Here is a 22,462-nt window from a genome sequence, read left to right as displayed (position 1 = left end):
TGCTAATGTTATTTTCTTATTCTCAGAATATAAGGGCCACCAAACTAATAATTTCATGGAGGCTCTAGCTGTCCTATTAGCTCTTGAAAGAGGGTGTGCCTTGGGTTGGAGAAGGATTGTTAGTGAGTCTAATTCTCAACTAGTTATGGATATGTTAATAAACAGAAGATGGATGATGTGAATTGGCATCTGGCTGTGATCGGTCACCAGATTCTTAGTTTGAGGGTCTCCCCGGAGTATGTGTTCTTCCCTTATATTCCCCGGGAATGGAATAGTGTAGTGCCTCTCCCATTTGATTTATGTAACTCATCTTGATGGATGCAACCTTAATGCTCTTGTTTGTGAGTTGTCTACGCCCTTGGGGTGATTTGATTTATGTTATTGTATCAGCAGGTTGATTATGCTTATGTCTGACTTATGAGATTATGATGTATCAGAGGGTTTCATTGAGGTTTGTGCCAATGGTTACCTGGGTCTATATGGTATCATGATGATGTTCTGTGAGTACCCTTGAGATATGAACAGTGGTTGCACTATGTGGTTTTACTGCATTTTACATTTGAGGTTTATGATGTTATTACAGGATGATTATTTGAGATCATATGCTATATCGTGCTTTATTTGTTGTTGAGTAATTAGTTATTATTTCCGTTATTAAATGCTTAGAATAATTGGAAATGAGTTATCCATATCTGATTCATGGATTATTGTGCTACGAATATATATCTTGTTCCTTTCAATAGACTTATTCAAAATGGATTATTTAAAAGGGTTATTTAAATGAGATTAATTAGATGTTTTATTACGTGATTTCATGCAATTGTTGCTTTGGCTATTATATATTGTACATCTACACCTGATTGTGTTCGTTTACTATGCAGGACTTATGTCCCTGACAGTGGCACATGGAATTAGAAATAAAACCTTCCATGCTGAGCCGATATCGCCCATGGGCGATGTATCTTTATATTGGTTATTTAAACCCTCCAGTAATTGGTAAATCCGGATTCATTATGAATGTGTCTAGAGCTGCAAGCGTTTCTATGCATTTAGGAATCTGGAGTGGTTGCGAAATATGTTAATAAAAGGTTGATTTAATGGGTTAGAGGGATTTTATTTAACTGTTTAAATTATTTATTTACCAGCTAGCTGTAGTTGGATTTCATTTAATTGGAATTGATTTATTTAATTTGGGAAAGGGCCTATTAGTTTATTAAGTTATTTTAATATTCTAATTTATAAGTCACTTTTATAAAAGTGCTTATATTAGGCAAAAGTGAGTTTCTATTCTAATTTCTCACTTCTCACTTTGTTATTTAATGGTTTTGGAGGAAATTCCTCAAAACCCTCTTATGAGAATTCAGTGTTTTGCTCGTTGTGGTAGTTTCGCTCGATAGATCTTCGCGAGATCAGTCTCGTTTGATTCATATTGGGATTGTTGTGTTATGCCAATGGTTTCATCCGATTCGGCAGCCCCGTTTTACAAAGGTATTTCTCCTTTTGCCTTTTTGGCTGCAAAGTAGGGATTTCTGGTTTATTGTTTTTAGTTCATTTTAATGCATTCTTTCGGTTGCTAAATGTCAGCAACTAGAGAGCTAGTGTTCCCCTCTATTTTTACGCAATTTCATCACCTAGTTGGACAAGTGTGAGCGTTTTGTGCTTTTAGCATGTGGGTTTGTAAATTTTCTGACTGTTATGTTGTTGGATTTCCGTTAAGTGTCCGGATCAAAGATTTTATTTGGAGTGTGATGTCGAGTGGTTTTAAACCAATGGGTTTTAATTTTGTCGATTTATTTGATGTTTGATTTTTCAATGTTTTTGGCATTGTCTCATTTTGTGTGCCATCTTGTTTTCACTTGTTTCTTTGTTTGGCTTAATTAGAGATTTGATCTTGTAGCCCTTGCCTCAACGATTGGATGGTAAGACTCGGAATGGATATAGGACATTCTAGGGTATTTTATTTCCTAATCCAAAGTCATGTGTTCATATTGATTTTTGTGGACTTGTGAATTTTGATAAATTTGTTGGAAGGGGTTTCTGAGTTTGTTTTGTAAATTTTATTTGACCCTTGGTCTCGTGACCATATTCTACAGTTGGGGTTTCAATTTCGTTGTTATTTGAGAAGTTTGAATTTTGGGCTTTTATTCTTGCCTCGTTTTGTGTCGCCATATTTTGTTGGGATTTTGGCAATCTTCGTGGATAGTGGAAATCGATCGTATTGCATGTTTCCTTTCATGTTATGCTTTTATTTCATGGACTTTGTGATTCATGTTGAATCAATATTCTCGAATTTAGGCCAGTCGAGTGATTTTATGGTACTTGGTGTTTTGTTACATTTCTCATATGCAACCCTTGCATTGGTATTAATTGATTATATCCGTAAAGTCGATTGTGCCCACACACAAGCACGTGTACGTGTATAACGAGATCTTGTGAGACCCGAACTCCCGGATATAGGTTGGTTGAGGGATTGTTCATTTGGGGGTTGGGTTGCGAACTTGCATTGCCTACAGGCACTCATCGTGTGATGAGCATGGGCATGTAGGGTAGACGTGTGGAGTGGCTTCTCTTGTGTACCCTAGCCCAGAAGTGGCCGACAAGGTAACGTGAAGAGGTTTAAACAAGTGATAACCAAAATTAGTAAATGGGATAATAAAACTTAATATAAGATATGCGATCTAACTATCTGGACAGCAGTCATCCATCCTGAGGGAGCTAGTGCAAGCATGTTGTGTCTAGACGGCAGCTAGTCTTCTACAGAAGTTGGTGTGAGGGCACGAAATGTGACCTCCCATTGGAGTTGAGCCATACTAGTATGTGTCCTCCTCGGGGGAAGTTGAGCCATAACATATTTAGCTTCAGCTTTCCAATGCCAAGCAACTTACACTCCACTAGAGTCCCTACATAGTTATCCTTAGTGGATCTGACCAATGACCTAATATACTCCATTCTCTATATGATCATATAGAGGTTGGTATCATATTCTGCTTAGCGTGTGTGTAAGCCATGGGTGACTGTCTTATGTGATTGTGGTCAGGTCATTATCTCCATCAGCATGATGGGAGTGGACCTGAGGGTACCAAATGATTGGGAGGCATAGCTACCTATACCACTGTTGGGGACCAATGTACAGAGACGGTCTACTTCTAGTGTGGGGTCGAAGCTTGATGTTCACTTGGATTCTTTGGCTTTCTAGTGTATGTTTCCATGTGATTATGCTTTACTTGGATGCATTGATATCATATTGTAGAAATGCTTAGTATGATACTTGATGCATTCATTTATCATGACGTTGTATCTTATTGCTTAGTTGATGTTTCTTACCACTGTTATGGATCAGCAATGCGATTGATAGATTAGTATGTTGGATGTTTCATTGATTATATATATGATGGTCATTGGTAAGGTAGAACTCATAAGGTAACACCAATGATCTTGTTGGCGAATTGATATTTCATGCTCGAGGGTACGGTCAAGATCCTCAAGGTCTCGTGATGCCATTATGGTTGGGAGGAAACGAGCAAGGTTGATTTAATTTGGTTATATTTTATGCTTGTAGTTTCCCTTCACTGTGATGTATGTTATGGCTTAGTGTAGCAATGTGCTTCTTGTTGGTTCGTTTTGATGCTCTCGAGTGTTTACTCTTTGAGTTTGGTGGTTTTAGTACTCCCTAGTGTGGAGGTTTTAACCCTTTTTAACCCCTTAGCTTTTTTATATTGCCATTCAAGCTTGGACAACATCGGGACAACACTGGGCAATATTGGTAAAGTATCGTCGAATAGTACTAAGAAATGTCATTTCACAATATTGAGAAGTATCACCCCACAATGTTATAAAATATCGCCTAGATGAGAAATATTGCCTGGCTATTATGAGAAATGTTGCCTGACATTTCTTTGGAGACCTGTAAGCCTAAACAGCAAGTACTTCCCGACTTATCCGGTGAATGCTAGTAGGTGAATTGGATACCCTTTTGAGAGTTCTTGCTCCATAGTCTTTGACAATTTGCCTATTGGATATTTGGAAAGCAAATGTGGTGAAGTCTCCTCATTGTTGCATTTTAGCTTGGTAAATGGACTTGTACGGATTAATCATATAGAAAAGTTGTATTTGAGTTTTAAAATGAACCTCGATTATAATGTGTTCGTTTACTGTGGAGGACTTATATCCACAGCAGTGGCAAATGGAGTTTGTGATCAAACCTTTCATGTTGAGACAATAGCGTCCCTGTATGGGCGATGTATAGTTATATTAATTACTTTAACCCTCCGATAATTGGTAAATCCAGATTGATTATGTATGGGTCTAGACTCGTGAGCATTTCTATACATTTAGGAATCCGCAATGGTTGCGGAAAATGTTAATTAAAGGTTGATTTAATGGGTTAGAAGGATTTTATTTAAATGTTTAATTTATTTCATTTACCAGCTAATTTGTTGTAGTTGAATTCCATTTAGTTAGAATTGGTTTATTTAATTTGGGAAAGGGCCAATTAGTTTATTAAGTTATTTTAAAATTCTAATTTATAAGCCACTTTTATAAAAGTGCTTATATTAGGAAAAAGTGAGTTTCTAATCTCGCTTCTCACTTTGTCATTTCATAGTTTTGGAGGAAATTCCTCAAAACCCTCTTGTGAGAATTCGGTGTTTTGCTCATTGTGGGAGTTTGGCTCAACAAATCTTCGCGAGATCAGTCTCATTGGATTCATATCGAGATTTCTCTACTATACCGATGGTTTCATTCGATTCGACGACCCCATTATTTTACGATATTATTTCCCGTTTTGCCCTTTTGGCTGCAAGGTAGGGCTTTCTGGTTTAATTGTTTTTAGTCCATTTTAATCCGTTCTTTTGGTTGTTAAATGCTAGGAGTGGAGAACTAGTCTTCCCCTCCACTTTTATGCAATTTCATCACCCATTTTATGCTTTAAGCATGTGGGTTTGTAAGTTTTCTTACTGTTATGCTGTTGGATTTCTATGAAGTGTTCGGATCCAAGATTTTATCTGAGCCATCTGGTTTTCACTCGTTTCTCTGTTTGGCTTAATTAGAGATTTGATCTTGTAGCCATTGCCTCAACGATTAGGATCATGGAATCTGAATGGTTAGAAGACATTCCAAGATATTTTATTACCCGATCCGAAGTTGTGTTTTCATATTGGTTTTTTTGGACTTGGGAATCTCGACAAAACCTTGGTCTCGTGACCATATTCTAGAGTTGGGGTTTCAATTTCGTCATTATCTAAGAAGATTGAATTTTGGGCTTTTATTTCATAGACTTCAGGATTCATGTTGAATCCATACTCCCGAATTTAGGTCGGTTGAGTGATTTTATGGTACTTAATGTTTTGTTGCATTTCTCATATCCAACACTTGCATTGGTATTACTTGATTATATTCATGAAGTCGGTTGTGCCTGCGCACAAGCACATGCGCGTGCGTATGACAAGATCTTGCCAAACCTAAACTCCCCGATATAGGATAGCTGAGGGATTGTTCATTTGGGGGTTAGGTTGGGAACTTGCATTTCCTACAAGCACTCAACATGTGATTAGCATGGGTATGTAGGGTAGATGTGTGGAATAGCTTATCTCGTGCACCTCGGCTCGGAAGTGGCCAACAAGGTAACGTGAAGAGGTTTAAACAAGTGATAACCAAAATTAATTAATGGGATAATAAAACTTAATATATGTGATCTAAACATTGGGACAATAGTCGTGCATCCTGAGGGAGCCAGTGCAAGGATGGTGTGTTTGGACAGTAGCCAGTCTTTTGTAGAAGTTGGTGCAAGGGCACAACATGTGGCCTCCCATTGAAGTTGAGCCATACCAAGTATGTAGCCTCCCTAGGGGAGTTGAGCCATACAATATTTAGAATGGGCTTTCAGATGCCAAGCGTCTTACACTCCATTAGAGTCCCTACATACTTAGTGGGTCTAACCAGTGACCTAATATATTGTATTGTCTACATGACCATATAGAGGTTGATATCATATTTTGCTTGGCGTGTGTGTAAGCCATGGGTGACTATAGTATGTGATTGTGGTCGGGTCATTGTCAACATGGTGGGAGTGGGCTTGAGGGTACCATGTGGTTGGGAGACGTAGCTATCTATACCACTACTAGGGACCGGTGTACAGAGACGGTCTACTTCTAGTTTGGGACCGGAACTTGATGTTCACATGGATTCTTTGGCTTTCCAGTGTATGTTTCCTGGGGATTATGTTTTACTTGGATGCATTGATATCATGTTTTAGATGATGCTTACTATGTTACTTGATGCATTCCTTTATCATGATGTTGTATTTTGTTGCTAAGTTGGTGTTTCTTACCACTTTTATGGATTAGCAATGCGATTGATAGATTAGCATTAGGATGTTTCATGGTTAATTGATCATGTATATGATGGTTATTGGTAAGGTAGAACTCATAAGGTAATACCAACAATCTTGTTGGCAAATTAAGATTTCATGGTCGGGGGTATGGATAGGATCCTTGAGGTCTCATGATGCCATAAAGGTTGGGAGGAAATGAGCAAGGTTGATTTAATTTGGTTGTATTTTATGCTTGTACTTTCCCTTCACTGTGATGTTGTATGTTATGGCTTAGTGTAGCAATGTACTTCATTGTTTAGTGTGATTAGAGTTGTTGGTTCATTTTGATGCTCTCGAGTGTTTACTCTCGAGTTTGGTGGTTCCGATACTCCCCGTTGTGGAGGTTTTAACCCTTTTTAACCCCTTAGCCTTTTTATCTTGCCATTCAAGCTTGGACGACATTGGTACAACATTGGATGATACTAGTGAAGTACCATCCCATAGTACTAAGAAATGTCTCATAGTACTAAGAAGTATTGACCAATAGTGTTATGAAATATCACCTGGATGAGAAATGTCGCCTAGCTATTATGAGAAATGTCACCTAACATTTCTTTGGAAACCTATAAGCCTAAACAATGGGTAATTCCCGACTTCTCCGGCGAATGCTAGTAGGTGAATTGGATACCCTTTTGGGAGTTCTTGATCCCTAGTCTTTGGCAGTTTACCTATCGGACATTTGGGATGCAAATGTGGTGACATCTCCTCATTGTTGCATTTTAGCTTGGTAAATGAAATTGTATGGATTAATCATGTAGGAAACTTGTATTTGGGCTTTAAAATGAACCTTGATTATAATGTTAGATTATATCTTGAGATGAACCTTGTATGATCAATTCATGAAGAAGGAATAAATGCATAAGTGATGAATGCTTGGGGATCTTTGGTGGTTTGGTTAGTTGTCTTCCATTGCGATCTATTATATGTTTGTAGTTGCATGTATCTATGCTTTATCTTTTTAAAAAAATTATGTTCGTCTTCATTTATCCTTGTTTCCAAGGATCTCCGGGCGGGGCATTACAAATAGAGCCACTGACTGTTTGGCCAAGTGGGTCTCTTAAGGATTTTCTGATTGGCATGTTGGTGATTGGGGTCAGTTACCTTGGGAGTATACTCAGGAGATTGAGAGGATTCTTGGGGAGAATAAGATGGATTAGTTGTGAACCCTTTGGGATCACCTTTCACTGATTTAGTTATATACTATTATTCTGGAATTTAAAAAAAATTACCCCCTGTTCACAAAATATATATAAGACTAATAAAATTAAAATATAAAACGATGCTGGTCTTTCTGTCTAAGTAATTGAGGACTATCAAAGATTACATACGCACTGATGGAGGGAATCCATTCAGCATTTCATCAACCATAAGGACTTGTGAATCGAGATTCTAATCAGGATAAAGATCAATGACCGATAACAGATCATTTATGAAGATGAATGTCCTGGAGATTTCAGGTTGAAGCATGTACCTTGCAAAGAGATTGAAATGAGGAATCTATCTGTAACAGCACAAGGATTAAGTGATCGATTAATAGCAGGGACTCCATGAAGAACATTGCTTCAAGGAGTTTTCTAACAACCACAAACACATGGCCTAATGCTGATTGACAGTTGCACATTATGACTCCTTGAATTCCAGTATCCAGGTGGAATAAGACTCTTCATTATATATGCAATGCAATAACTCTTTGTTTACACAAGAAATGTCTCTTTAGAACACGCACATGGCCATTAACCAACGCTGAAGACTCTTCATAATCTTCGAAAGGCATGGCTCTTCATATGAAAGATCATTCATAAATGAAGACTCTTCGCAACCTGATTATAATAAAGGATTAGATAGTGCAGCAGAGAATTATATATTAAATATCTCAAATATAATGCTGATGCAATCATGGGTACGCAGATATCTCCTATAGCTACCAAACTCCAACAATTTTGGGTAGTTGGTTTTTATGGTGTTCATTTTTGACAAGTGGTGTGAGGTAGATGTTGCATATGGCAAGATGACTGTTATGGAAGAGATCAGTGTTGTTGCATTGGAAGTTGCTATGTGCAATATGTCATGGGTTTAACAAGTTGTTGTTTATGAAAACACATACCTCATCAGTGCTAGTGTTGGTTTTGGAAACCATTGGCACTTTCCACTTGTGTTGAGCCTTATAAATATTCTTAGCATAATTTGTATGATAGGATGGATATCTTCAAAGAAGCTTTTATGTACCACATTTTCTCTAGAGTTCTTTACGACTGTATTTACTCCTGAAGAGAATTGAATCTTGGCATTGCATTGTTGGTTGTTGCTGATAATTAAATTCAGTCTGCTTTTGGAGAGTGGATTTTTTCCCAAAAGTATTTTCCCATGTATATCTGGTGTTGTGAGCTTATTTGTTCAATATAATTTTGCATGTGTTTATCTATTTTGTAGCAATTAAGGGCTTGATAAGAATTTCTCCATCATCCTCTTGTTAGATTTAGCATTTGGAAGTAATATTCTGCACTTTGGCATCCTTTCACTCACCCCCTTTCATAAGTCACTAATCATTTAGTACAGTACATTTTCATTCAATCAATCAAAAGGAATAGGCTTACTTCTCAATGAGAAAAGAAGTTGGTAGCCCTATGTGGTACCTTGCAGCTTTAAGATCAATAGACTATTGAGTATCCACAAACTCTAGCTTTACATTAGGATGTTGATTTTGAAGATGCCACACAAATTGATGAAGTATGGGCAGGATTAATTGGGGTTCCACTCAATGAGGCAATCCCTCATATCAGCAATTGAAATTCAAACTCTAGTTCTGATTCAACCAAAGATGAGGTAGAGAAATAGCAACAGTTATTCTAGTTATCTGCATTTTAAAGTTTTAGCCCTTAGGCCTTTTCATTTTCTAATATATGCACATTGGTAATGAAAACTTAAACAATTAGGCACTAAAATTTTATTAATTTGTATGTCAAGTCACACCAATTCTCTATTCAATCCTAATGTTTCATAATATAGTTATATAAGGAAAATAGTGAATGCCTTATGTAGTAATTCTTCACTACATAATTTTGTTTTAGTCATTTTTCCTCGTCCTATTAAGTTCAATTCTACTATAGGGACTTTTTAGGCCTTTAAGGGTTGGGAAAGCATGCATTATTGATTGATATTAACTTTACAGCATGCCATAGTTTTTAGGGCTAATCGTTTGCCTCCATTGATCTCACTATTTACTGCACTCAATGACCCATAATTTTTATAGCCAAATAGAGGGAGTTAATAGTCAAGAGCTCCAACATTGATTAGTTAAAACTTAAAAGCTTTGTGAGGTACATAGATTCTATAGGCATTTCATTGCTTGCAACAAGTGTCAGCAGAGTTATAAAAATTGTGAGGCATGTAAATTCTTTAGTCATTTCAATGGTTGAAACAAGTGTCAATAATATTTAGATTTACTAGATCTATTCTGATTGATGATCCATGTAGGTATAAAAGTGTCAAGCTTTGTAGTTGACAGGATTTAGTGTGACTGCTTCGATCTAGCTACCTAGCTCACTAAACAATAGCTTACAAATCCATAGCCCTAAAGGAGGCATTTCAAAGGAAAAAAATTGTAAGGTCAAACTTGGAAATGATAAAAAAGGCAAGAATGGCCATTTAATTGCTTCAGAGGGTTTGCAAATCTTCAAGAGACGAGGGAAAAATTGAATGTGATCTTAAGCTCTGAAGGTTACAACAAGTGCAAAATAGGGTGTAAACAATACATTTAAGGCCACCAACCCCTCTTTCCATATTTTGAGCAAAAAAAACACTTTGTCACTGATACATATGAATCCCTATAAGTGTATGCACCAGATGGAGATATTCTTTGCCCAAAGATCTCTTGGCTTCCACAACTCTCTGGCTGCACACTTGACAAAATCTTTACTCTGTCATTCATCTTAGCTTACCTCTATCTTCCATTGTATAGATAATAGTCTTGGGTCATTCATTAAGTTAGATCTGGTTTTTGTAAACTCGTGTATGAGTCTTGTATACAATTTTTATTTTTATTTTCTTTTAAACCATGGAGTGGCATTTCCTTTGTGTTTAAAATTGCTGGATTTGGAGGAATGTAACAATACAAATCCTAAAGTAATCAACATATGAGAAGTTGTGATTATATGTATTCCTCCTACGGTTGTTTATTAAATTATTAATGAATGATTGTCTTATAAATACTTGTGATCATGCCAGTGTTACACAAGGACTCGCACTTCCCTCCCAAACCTTGGAGTACCCGTCCCCGAGACATCCCCACACCGGATACTTGCATACCCAAGTACCCCCACCTTTGCCATTCTGCAACCATGCAGCCGCTGGAATGGGGACTTGGATTTCTATTTGAATTTTGATTTTTGAATGTTACTATGTTGAATGTTCAATGGTTCTAGTTCATGTTGCAATTTTGTTATGTTCAAGTATTTTAATTTGGTATTTTCTACTGAAACATCATTTCATAACAAGCATTTCAAGTTCTATATGTATACTATACTGTTGATATTTTAGCATCTGGAGAAGTATTTCTGAATTCTCTATGATGTTATCAATTCAGAGAAATAAGCAATTATTAGTTTGACTTTGATATCTGTCTTTCATTCATAAGAAATATGCATATGTTACTGTCTGATATACATGACAGAGGTATATCTATATGTACACGTATTCATATTAATGTATGCATACGTGTACTTATACATACACCTCTTTTATGTATTATTATTACTTATGACAGAATACAAATGCTTTATGATCGACCAACTTAACAGACCTTGCTATCGGTTTCCATGTTATACATATCAGAAATCATTGTCGGGTTTCTATGTTACCCACAATCTGAGAATTAATACAGACTTCATATTGTTCTCGACTATGATGGTGTCGAGATATTACCCAAGTCGAGGATTAATTCTTTATTGGGTCTCAAACCTGTAGTGTTTTATGATTGTTGTTAGCGGTAACAAATGTAAATATATCGTATGTCAAACATGCCTCCGAAGAGGCATGTCCCTACGTGGCCCATGGGCCACGTAGAGGCATGACTCTTCGGGGTCATGTCTGTTCATATATTTATATATATGAGAACTTCAATCTGCAGAGAAGATATAACATACATAACAAAATATACCAGTACCTGCAGAATTCGATATATAACATTATTGCATTTATCATTCTCAATATCTATCTTACAGTCATCCAGTGGAAGCAATCAGCGTCGAGGAAGAAAGAAATCAGAGAGTCTGCTACAAACATAAAGAAAGATAAGTCAAGTGATTCTGCATATTTAATTCAGAAATAAATAGCATTTATTTGTGATTGTTCATCTATCAGAGATCCTAAATTTTAACATATACAACACCCCTCCCTGCCCCTTCCTCCCCTTGCCATCATCCCCTAGCCATTCCCCTGCTGTCCTAAAAATGAGGCCCATTTTCCCCCCATCCTGAAAACTCGTCCCAACGTACTCCAATACTAGTGTGACATTGGATCATGCTAAACTTAGTTTTTCCTTGCTATTAATATTGAACCAAAGCAATCAGTGAGATACTAGCAAGAAAAATCTATTAAGGGCTATCGCCTTATTTATTACAATTTTTGCTCCAAGCAATTCCTACCTCTTTTCTCTACTCAAATTAGATTAGCTAGATAAGGAACTAGCCTTCTAACTCTAGAAACTATCACACACTTCAAGGTCCCTTGCATGTAAGACATTCTATGCTGATGTTCTCTGTAAGATAATGATATTTAAAACATATTTGTTGCATCCCAATTTTTGACCCAATTTAAAATATTCATATAGTTGAGGTTCACATGAAGTCAGTTGACAGTTAAAATTTGTTATAATCCTGCGAAATGGTAAGATGGTTAGTCATTATAATTTCATATGAGAATAACATGCTAGTTGATTATTTAATATTTATCATGAATTTATGGAATTGAAAAGGCGGTTAGCTGTTATGATCATTTATGATTAATAACTTGTTATGGTAATATGATTTAACTGCGGAGAATTTCCTTATAGGGAGCACGTCAAAGGGGTGGAAGCATTGTCAAAAAAGAATTAGGCACAAAAGCATCACCATCACTAGGAAAATGGGTACGAATCTTGAATCACCATGGGTGAGGACCTAGCGACTGCATAACAAGATACACAAATTAGACACACATGAGCTATTAGATAATCTTTAAAACATTAAACATTTTATCTTAATCGAAGTACATACCTTTAATGGCTTATGGTTGACATTTTCATCACTTCAATATAATACATATTTATATACGTACACATAGATATAAAAATAAGGTGACACCATAATATTATTTTATACAAGAACATATTTATTAAAATACGTACATTTAAATGTGTGTACACCATGAGTGGATAAGAAGATAAAATAATCTTCTAGGTGAAACATGTTTTTGGATATACATAATTAATAGATATAAACTTGGATAAACATTAAATATGATGCCATCTTAATTATATATATATAATCCCTTTGGATTAGTAACCTTCGAGTTCTTTTCCATATTTATTTATTTCCTTATAAGAGGCAGAAATATACACTTGGATGCAAGAAGACAATTCTTCTTCTTTTAAAACTGCCCAAGAGTTACGGCTTCTTGGAAGCCTTTGATATTTTCGAATGCCTCCTTATTTATGGAAGTTGGGAGAAGCCAAATATATATTCTTTTCCCATGATTTTACCTCTGCTCACCTACGTTATTTTCTTATGTTACCCTTTTGTTGCAAGTGATTGAAACCAGTCGTAATTCATATCTACTCTAAGTTTTGCATTCGGATTGCTCATGTCTAAGGAACCAGCTACTTAGAATCAAGCCAAGGCTTACGTCTTCTATTTCAAACCAAGTTATGTGGTCAGCCTTCTATTTTCCGATTGCTATATGCTTTTAAATTGTTTTCGAATTTACAACAGAAAGGAATGTGTCCATGAAAATTCCGTACATTACTTTTGAATTGCAAAATTGAATGGATATTCGATGAGTCTAATCTCTTTATGTTGAGTCAAGATCAAATGTCTTTTGTTATGCCTAGATGCCTCATGTTTCAAGTCAGATTCCTTATTCAAGCTACTTCTTTGTAAATTCTTAAGAGATGCTCTCGAGTCATAAGAAATGTACTATGACAGTGATGAGATTATGTGGTTTCTTTAACACCAGCTAAGGTTCAGCAAAAGAGTGGAATTACTATGAGATTTGACACCTAGGACTCACCCAGCTGGATGACCAAGGAAGAGGGTGAAGAGGTGAGAGAAAGTCCTGCAAGAACAAGTAAAACAGAATCAGAATTGATACAACAAATTTTTTACTTTTAAAGAATCATTCAATAGCTCATGCATGTCCAATTCATTTTTTGTTGTCAAATCTAGTGTTGTAATTAAGTACCAGGATACTCATTGGTTGACAAAGTGTTCCATGTCTATTCCAGGTATGGAGGGTCTTTCTAATTAGAGAAAGTGTGGGGATAAGTATAAGCTCTGTGGTTGGGTGGTTAAGCCCCTGACAATGTTTCCCCTCTCCACAAAATGTCATAACATGAATCAGACAAAGATAAGTTAAACATTCAAACATTTATTGGTAACAGGTATTTTACTTTTATGAATGTTTATTCAAGTAGACGATAAGATGGATTGAGTTGTATCATTGTGTCAATTATTTATTTAAATGAAAGCAACTCTTATCGTCAATGTAATTGGCAACCAATTAGATCGGTTGATCTTCCAATTGGATATGAAATATATATATCTATATGCAAGAGATAGGTTTATTTGATGGATTGTTATTTCAGTCTTCCATTTATTTGAATAATGAATATGAGCGTATTTTCTTAATCGAATGTTATTGCCCTAATTGATACAATGGTATGTGATGCCCTAAATGATCCAATGGTAACCGATGCCCTAATTGATACAGTGGTATGTGATGCCCTAAATGATCCAATGGTAATTGATACAGTGATATTTGATGCCCTATATGATATATTGATAATTGTCATCATGATAAAGTAATATAGCTATTTGTTCCTTAAGAGTTATTTTATGGACTAACCTAGGTTTTGCGGAAGCATCCCCAAACGTTTTTTCGGTTTTGAATTCTACGGTACATAAATTTTAAATTCTTTGGTAAATTCATTATGGTATCTTCAACTGTTAGTTATGAGGTTTCCATTTAAGTGATTGTAACCGTTAATCTCATTCACGTGAACATAACTCATATAACTATCTTCCTATGAATGTGAAGTAATAATTGTATTTGTTTGCTATGTTAGTTGTTAGTTAAGACCCGGGAAAACTGGTTGTTACAATATTTGAGCATCAACACCTTGTAATTGAAGGCAAGAGCCTACAACACAGCCGTAAATTGTGAGCCTCTTATCTGGGAGGTCTTGGATTGGAATCTACTCGAGCTCAATTAATAATCATAATAATTAATCACAACAAATAATAATTAACCTTGGCTTCGGCCTCTTACCAATCCAAAAAAAATATCACCTTATAATTGAATATTTGAAATTTCCTATATTTTAAAAGTTCCCTATTTTTTAGAATATCATCCCATGCTCTCTCCTTTAAAAAGGCCTGCCATCCCCTGGAAAAAAGGTCTCTTGTTCCCTAGGGCATACTGTCCTAGATATGTGTCTTTGCATTTATTGTCATTCCAATCCTGAAAACAACATGAAATATTGACATAAAATTACCTTCATAGTCAAATATTTGTCAGCCCCGATCATCCTCACAAACAAACCTCTTGGATTGCTATCCCTCACCGTTCCTATCCCAGACTCACCATGCAACATAGTTAAACTGTTTATGATGACATACAAAGCAGGGGCAATAAATACGAATATATCAATGTAAATCTCATATTAGCAATACAAATCTTTGCTTCAATTATTATTGAAAAGGGGGAAAACCAAGGCAAAAAGATGAGGCAAGAATGCACCATAAAAGCAATGGTGTCTCTTTTAGTGCAACGAAACTTAAAACAACAATATATCTGGTTTCTCACAATGATAACAATATGCTATCCATGTCACCAGCTCACAGAGAATATTAGTGTGAAACTAAAATTACTCTATGGTGCAAATGCTGAACTTGTGTCTATAGATACAAAATACTTTTCCTATATTTTTCTACTCCCATCAGCAACAAAATTGACAAAAGTAAAAGTCAACATATAAAGTCTTTGTGTATCAATTCCAGTTGTGATAATGACTAATAAGTTAATAATCTAGAAAAATTCAAGCAATCTTATTTATTGAAGACCTTTGTCCCTATGAAGAAGCATCTATACAGCAACAATGAAAATCATGTCAACTTGTTTATAGTGGTTATTCTTTACTAGTTGAAAGTAAGCAGTGGTATCCAATGCAGATATCCCCAACATCATATGTTTGCTATTCCATTTCTTTGAATACTGCAGAAGTGCTGATAATAAATGCCTATTATTCATGCTTTATTTCCAATATCTCAAGACAGAATAACCTGATATAGATATTACACTTCTGAAAGAACTAAGACAAAAACATCCATTAAAAACAAAACAATATCAATATATGAGCACAAGGTAACAGTATTAACAGACCTTATAGACTATCGCATTTGAAGTGACATATAATTTGCGTGATCGAAAATCTTGTCGCGTGATGTATCTTCTCAGTGGCAAATACAGTAACATTATCAAACCAACTCCCCAAGCCAAAACCAAAAGCAATGAAATCAAAAGCCATTGCACAGTTTGATAATTTACATAATTTTCTTCCAACTCTTCAAAGGATGCCCTATAGAGAACCTGTGCACCATCTACATCTTCATCATCTTCTTCAAATGAACGGTGGTTGTTTAACAAATGTATTTCCAAGTAATTATCATCTATCTGTCCATCTAGCGATCCCATCTAAAATGTAGTCAATCAATTAGACAAGTTACGATTATGCATATAACTGTCTATGCTAATAGAATTCCCTTTCCCAAAAATGAATTGCGTACACCCACACAAACAACAGAGTATTTTTAACATGGAACTAACATAAACAGCATGCATGGTTTACAATGTGAACTATATATATCAAATGCAAATTAAGATAGCAGAGCAAATCAGAAATGAATTGATCCACTTCATATACAAAAATATTAGACATTCCAAAAGGCATTTTGTAAACTTAATCCAATGCTTCAGCAGCATAACACAAACGAAGTAAAAAAAAAGAATCATTTTTACTAGGATAAAATCAAAAAAAGAATGGAATCATCAGTTTTCTAACTACCCAAATGGAATTGTAAAAATAGCATTGAAAAAAATTCTTTTTGACTTGAAATCCATGACAGGAAATAATATACAGAAATTTTGAATTGAGATTAGACCCACGCTCCCCAAGTTATTGCACCTAGTTAAAAACAAGATTTATGTATACATGGTTCATGGCACCTGCAATGAAATAGTTATTTGTCTGCAAAATTGGAATGATAGATCTTCATTTATTGCTTATACAAAACATAAAATATAATGCTTGAAAATTTTAAGAAAATAAAATAGATTTTTATTATCTAATTACACCAATAGGAATAACCCTACAGTTCCAGCATATATATGGTCAGCAGATCCATGAGAAACAAATGCCAGCACAGTAAAACGCAAAAATGAAATTTAAAAAGGAAAGAAAAACGAATGCCAACATACAAAAGCAGATAAAGAGTGGACAATGACAGACAAGATTAACTCAATAAGAAATATTCATTTGCTATATAATTAGCAACCTTCCTTAATCATCAAAAATTAAACAATGCAATTTGTTTTCTGTATGTATGTATACATATATGTATGTATACATATATGTATGTATACATATATGTATGTACACATGTATGCACATATGTACATATATATAACTCCAACTTGTTAATGCTCTGGTAGCTTAGAGAGATATCATTCATACCTGCAGAAGTTTTATGGTTGATAATAATTATGAAGCAGTTCGTATTTTTTTAACAACAGATGTGTAACGGTTCATTTCTTACCATCTATGTCTTAAATGTTTTGGCATCGAACTTGAAGTTCAATAAAGACAACCGTGCTGGCTGGCAATGATAATGTAGTGAGCGTCTCCCTCCTCCATTGTTTTTCCATATTAAAGAGAAATAGGCCACATGACTGTTGGTATGCATCGGATTATTTGTAACTGCCAACAGGTGTCACTGGTGGCTCATGTGGTGACTCTTTGGCTCCTGCCATTTTGATCTCTCTGGTCAGTGTTGTATTTATTATATGCAGTGATCATTCAAGGAGTGGGTGCGACATTATTGTCAGTGATATAGAGAACAGTTATCGTGCCTTTGGTATCACATTTGTCTGTTTGGATCCTGTAATCTTTGCTTATTATAGTATTAGCCTTAGACTGTGATTGGTGTTACATATCGTGATCTGGGAGAGACATACCGTAATTTGTGAGATACTTCTTGTGTTGTTCTTTTGTAGATGGGATGCAGGCTATACTCAAACTGTTATAAGTTCTACTGTTCATTGTTAAGTGTTAACAATCCTGATTGGATTATCATTGATTAAGCTTATGAAGCGTTGAAATCAGTTTGAGCATTCAATAAAAGGATCTATTTTTGGGTGTGGCTGGGTTTTTCCCTTAAGTGGGAGGGTTTTCCCAGGGTAAATAGTTGTGTCAATCTGTTATTTGTGTTCTTAGATATCTGATGCTTGTGTTATTGCTATTCTGGTTCACGAAAACTGAATACAACTAACCTGCTGTGAGGGTTGAAAGAGTGCACTTAATTATATTATGAAAAAAGTTTTTTTGGATCAGCATATGGAGCGTGGTGAGAATGAATTTGTCCTCTGTCCTCCTCTGTTTTTCCATTAAGATTGAGACGGTTAAAATGCTTCTATTAGATGCTCTATTGTTAAATATGTGTAAGTGTTGTATTTTTTTGGTTTTCAAATTTATCTTGAAAAAAATCCTGCATTCCTGCAGTGTACGCGAGTGGGGGTTATTTATATTCTTGGAGGCAAAAATTTCAGATGTTTCTTACCAACTGTTTTTCTTCCTTGGGTAGCACTACTACAAGAAAGAGTGTTAAAGTGACTCCACAAAACCCCTAGGATCAAATGAAAGATCAAGATAACTTCCATAAGAGAATGGCAAGACAATTGCATTAAGATACAAGCATGATATTATTGTTAATGGACAGTCACTAGATTACAATACCATAATTGATGGATTGAATTGATTCGACTACAATGATTTACAATAGATATGCCAGCTTATATATGCAAAGCAATATGAGACGATAATAAGGAGCAAATAAGTTATCACCCACAAAGGTGGAATCACATGTTCACTGAAGGTGGGTCATACTCCATTACGTAGTCAAGTATGAGCATCATGTGGAGGATGATAATGTGATACATGCACTTGATGAGGAAAGTAGGCTGCTAGATGGTCTTTCACCTTACAATCTTCCCTTATTGAATTCCCTTATTCAATCTTCCACCCAACTAAGCCTCGCCCCATCATACAAGGTTCCCAACTCCTCTACTTCTTGGCAAAGACATCTCCTTTGAGATTCAAACAGACTCATTAGATCAAGTTCAAGAATAGTCCCAAAACATTTGCTTTCCCTCCTCTTGTACACTTATAAGGTCGGTGGCCTGTATGGGATTTGAGTACCCAACCTTGTTCCTTGTTTTCAACACTTAGTATCTTAAGAGTCAAAACATCCCTTTCTATGTGAGAATTAAGACCCAAAGCATCATTTTCCACCTGATCTTCAATTTGCCCAATTAGGTCGATCTAAAAGGTAATCTAACTACCATATCTAACTCCTAGGGTTTTTGTCCAATCTGAGGTCAATCTAGAGTACCCTTTTCAAAGCATCAAACAATATCTCACTTCCAATCTTTGACTCCCCAAATTGAACAACTTTCCTTTGTGTTACCCCCATATTTGCCTCGCCACTGTTATCACTGGTATCCAAATTTTACCTAGTCGAAGTTGAACATGAACCTTTTTCCCCTTTTTTTCAACTTCAGGTTCAAGTCGGTATTATTTGCAAAAACGCAAAGTCCTTTCGGTTTACCCGTCAACGCAACATGTCCTGTGCAAAGAGGAAGTTGAAGTTGAAACAAGAAAGTGTCGCTTCAACTTCAACTTCGATTCCCCTTTTTCTAACAGTTTTCTCTTGTTTTCTTCTCGCAAGAATTTGCTAAGTAAACAAGCATGTTTTTCTAAAAAGGTGGCCCCGCGTTCTTGTCAAGAGCCAAAGATGTAAAAAGCAATAAATGTGACAGCTAAACGGCATGTATCAAAGTACAAGTTGCTTTTAGTAAAGTAAAAGTAATGATCGGCTGACATCATTAGAAGTAAAATTACATGCTGATCTGACGAGGATAATTAACTAAAATTGGCTGAGAAGTCTTGTCAAGTAAATACACACGCTAATATTAATGATTTTGCACACTCCATATCTATCCACGATTTCCCAAAATCTCACTCCTTAAATTCTCCCCTTTTCTGGTTTAATTGCTTATCTTACCTTGTCGAAGCCCAAAACATCAAGCTGGTGAGAACAAAACTAGAGTGCTTGGCTTTACACAAACTGGTGAGTGCATAAACTGGCCTTCTCTGTATATTTTGTTTTCTTGCTCCTGGTTTTTGTTAGGTTTCTTTTAAGCATTTATTTTTGCAATCCTTTGTTAAAGCAACCATGACTCTTTTTCGGCCTAAGCCTCCTAAGCCTGAGAAACCCTGCTTATTAAGCCCCTTATCTAAGATTCAGGACACTTTCCTAGTCACTGTGGATTTAACCAAATTGGTAGAATGAGTTAAGAATACACAAGGTGGACCCGTATACCAAAAACTCGCCAGTAGTGGTTTGGTAGAAGCCGCAACATTCCCGACTGCCATAGGATGCCCAGAATTGATTGTTGAGTGTGCAAACCGTTGACCCCCAGACTAAGTGTATCAAGAAAGTCACAAGTAAAGTTTTGGACAGAATCGATAGGGTTATAGTCAGCTCGTCCTTAAGGATACCTCATAAAGAGCCTTATGAGCCATATGCATTTTAAGAAGCCGAGCACTTGTATGGAGAAAACAAGAAGGATTATGACTCTGTGAAATATCCCAAACCGGATATTTACTAGATTTCTCTTTCAACAATATATTCAAAACTAAACATTGTAGATGTACTACAAAATACAAGAAAATCAGCAAGAAAGTCATTCTATCTCAAAATAACATTTGAAATGCCAACATATGAAACTACATTACATAGAATCAAACCAATAAACTCACATTACATTCCTTCAAACACGTTATTGCACTATACAACAGCAATACAATAACCAGTATCCAATCCTAAATATAGCTTAACAATTAGATTGGAAAACTTAAGAAAAGAACTTGTAAGCACAAGCGAGACACCTGATGTGACGTCTCCAAGGACAATGGATTTGTGTCCACTGTCTGTCGGCACGAAGGGCTACGTCCTCATACTAGCTAAAAGCTGAAGCTTTCCAAATACTCTCGCAAGAGAGAACTAAAATCTGAAAAAATAAATCAAGCATGCTTAAGAATGAGCCCCTTTCCCTTTTTAATACACAAACTGAGACTCCTCGACTCCCCTCTGGCTTTCATCTTATTCCCCGTGACTCTTCAACTTCCCTCTGGATTTTCGTCTTATCTTTCCTTGTCCTCTTTAGCCCACTTTGAATATTAAATTGACCTTTTATAATAAAAGTTCACGCTTTCATAGTCAATTTTAATATCATATAGATGTGTCCTTTAATATTTCTAATGTCCCAAAAAGGGGACATTACAAATTTCCCCTCCTTGAAATTGATTGTGAATCTGCAAGGAGCTCTGTAGTCCAATCTGAAAACCAAGGATAACTTTAGTGGCTAATATTCGCCAAATGGCTAATCTCACTCATCAGGGACCCCAAATTTAGCTCTTTTTTCTGCACTATTGGGGTGGCCATGTCGCCTGAACTATACAAAAATTGGGTCCCATGCTTAGGCCAATTGCCAATAATAATACAAAAATATTTGTATTTTAGTGACGACTTCGCTAGTGCAATCTATTTTTTCCATGCAGCAAATTATATATATTTGCCTACAATTTCCAATTCTTATTTTAATCGATGTCATATTAGCCAATATTTGGTGAAAATTTAGGTTAGGTTACAGGTCAAGTATGTAGATTCTACATGCATCTCTAGTCCAACGACTTTCCATGAAACTTCTTATCTTTTCTCACTTTGGCCCAAAATAGATTTGATGTGGAACATGCTTCTTTACTTTTGAGACTTTCTTTAAAACTTGATATCCTTTTAAAATTTTGGCCCAAAATAGGATTTAGCCCATTGATTTAGGATCCTCCAACAATTATAAACAATAAGGATGTTGCCTCCATACCACCATTCAATTATGATCCATATATTAATAATAATAAAATCATGGTTTCTAGGGTATTTGTACTTTTCTCCATGATTTTATTAATAATGAAAGATTCGCCAAGATTTTATAGCAATTTCATACAGTTGAAAAAAATCGCCAATAAAATTAATTTTTTTCCTACTAAAAAAATTAATTCGCCAATAGAAATTAATTGTTTTCCCCTTAACTAATTTTTGATTTGCCAAAATTTTATACATTTTTCCGATGGGGGGTTTCTTAAAGTTATCCCTGAAAACAAATCAGGTCATACTGCGAAACAAAGTGTCACTCTGCAATCCATCCATCAACCGGATCCCTAGATCCCATAAAAATCTATGAAGTGATGCAGCACCTGTAAACTATACAACTCTGATCATCACTGCATTCAGCCTCAAACTGAGTAGAACTACAACAAAGTCCTCAACAAGCCACATATACATATGATCAACACGTGGATCCCAAACCCATGATGCATCAATCAAGCTAATACCAAGATCCTGTATTCCTACATATGCATAATCTATCGTCTCAACCAGCCATGTGCTGCTAACATATGTGAGAAAATTTTGAATCCAACTGAGGGCTTTACTCCAACCGAGATCA

At 35.8% G+C, this 22,462-nt stretch overlaps 1 protein-coding gene across 1 annotated transcript in view; it reads right to left on the bottom strand.

Moving 5' to 3' along the window:
- The window catches only part of LOC149572221 (uncharacterized), a 72,647-nt gene that overhangs the window by 32,158 nt on the left and 18,027 nt on the right, over window positions 1-22,462 (bottom strand). Inside the window, exon 3 of the mRNA XM_089813474.1 lies at window positions 16,004-16,315. Within this exon, the coding sequence (XP_089669600.1) occupies window positions 16,004-16,315 (312 nt within the window). The remainder of the gene's footprint in view (window positions 1-16,003; window positions 16,316-22,462) is intronic.

The sequence above is a fragment of the Cupressus sempervirens genome, chromosome 2, assembly GCF_028749045.1.
Source record: "Cupressus sempervirens isolate cs-2001-9-10 chromosome 2, ASM2874904v1, whole genome shotgun sequence".
Lineage (NCBI taxonomy): Eukaryota > Viridiplantae > Streptophyta > Pinopsida > Cupressales > Cupressaceae > Cupressus > Cupressus sempervirens.
Note: the sequence above shows the minus strand (reverse complement) of the source record. Positions and strands in the feature narration are given on the sequence as shown.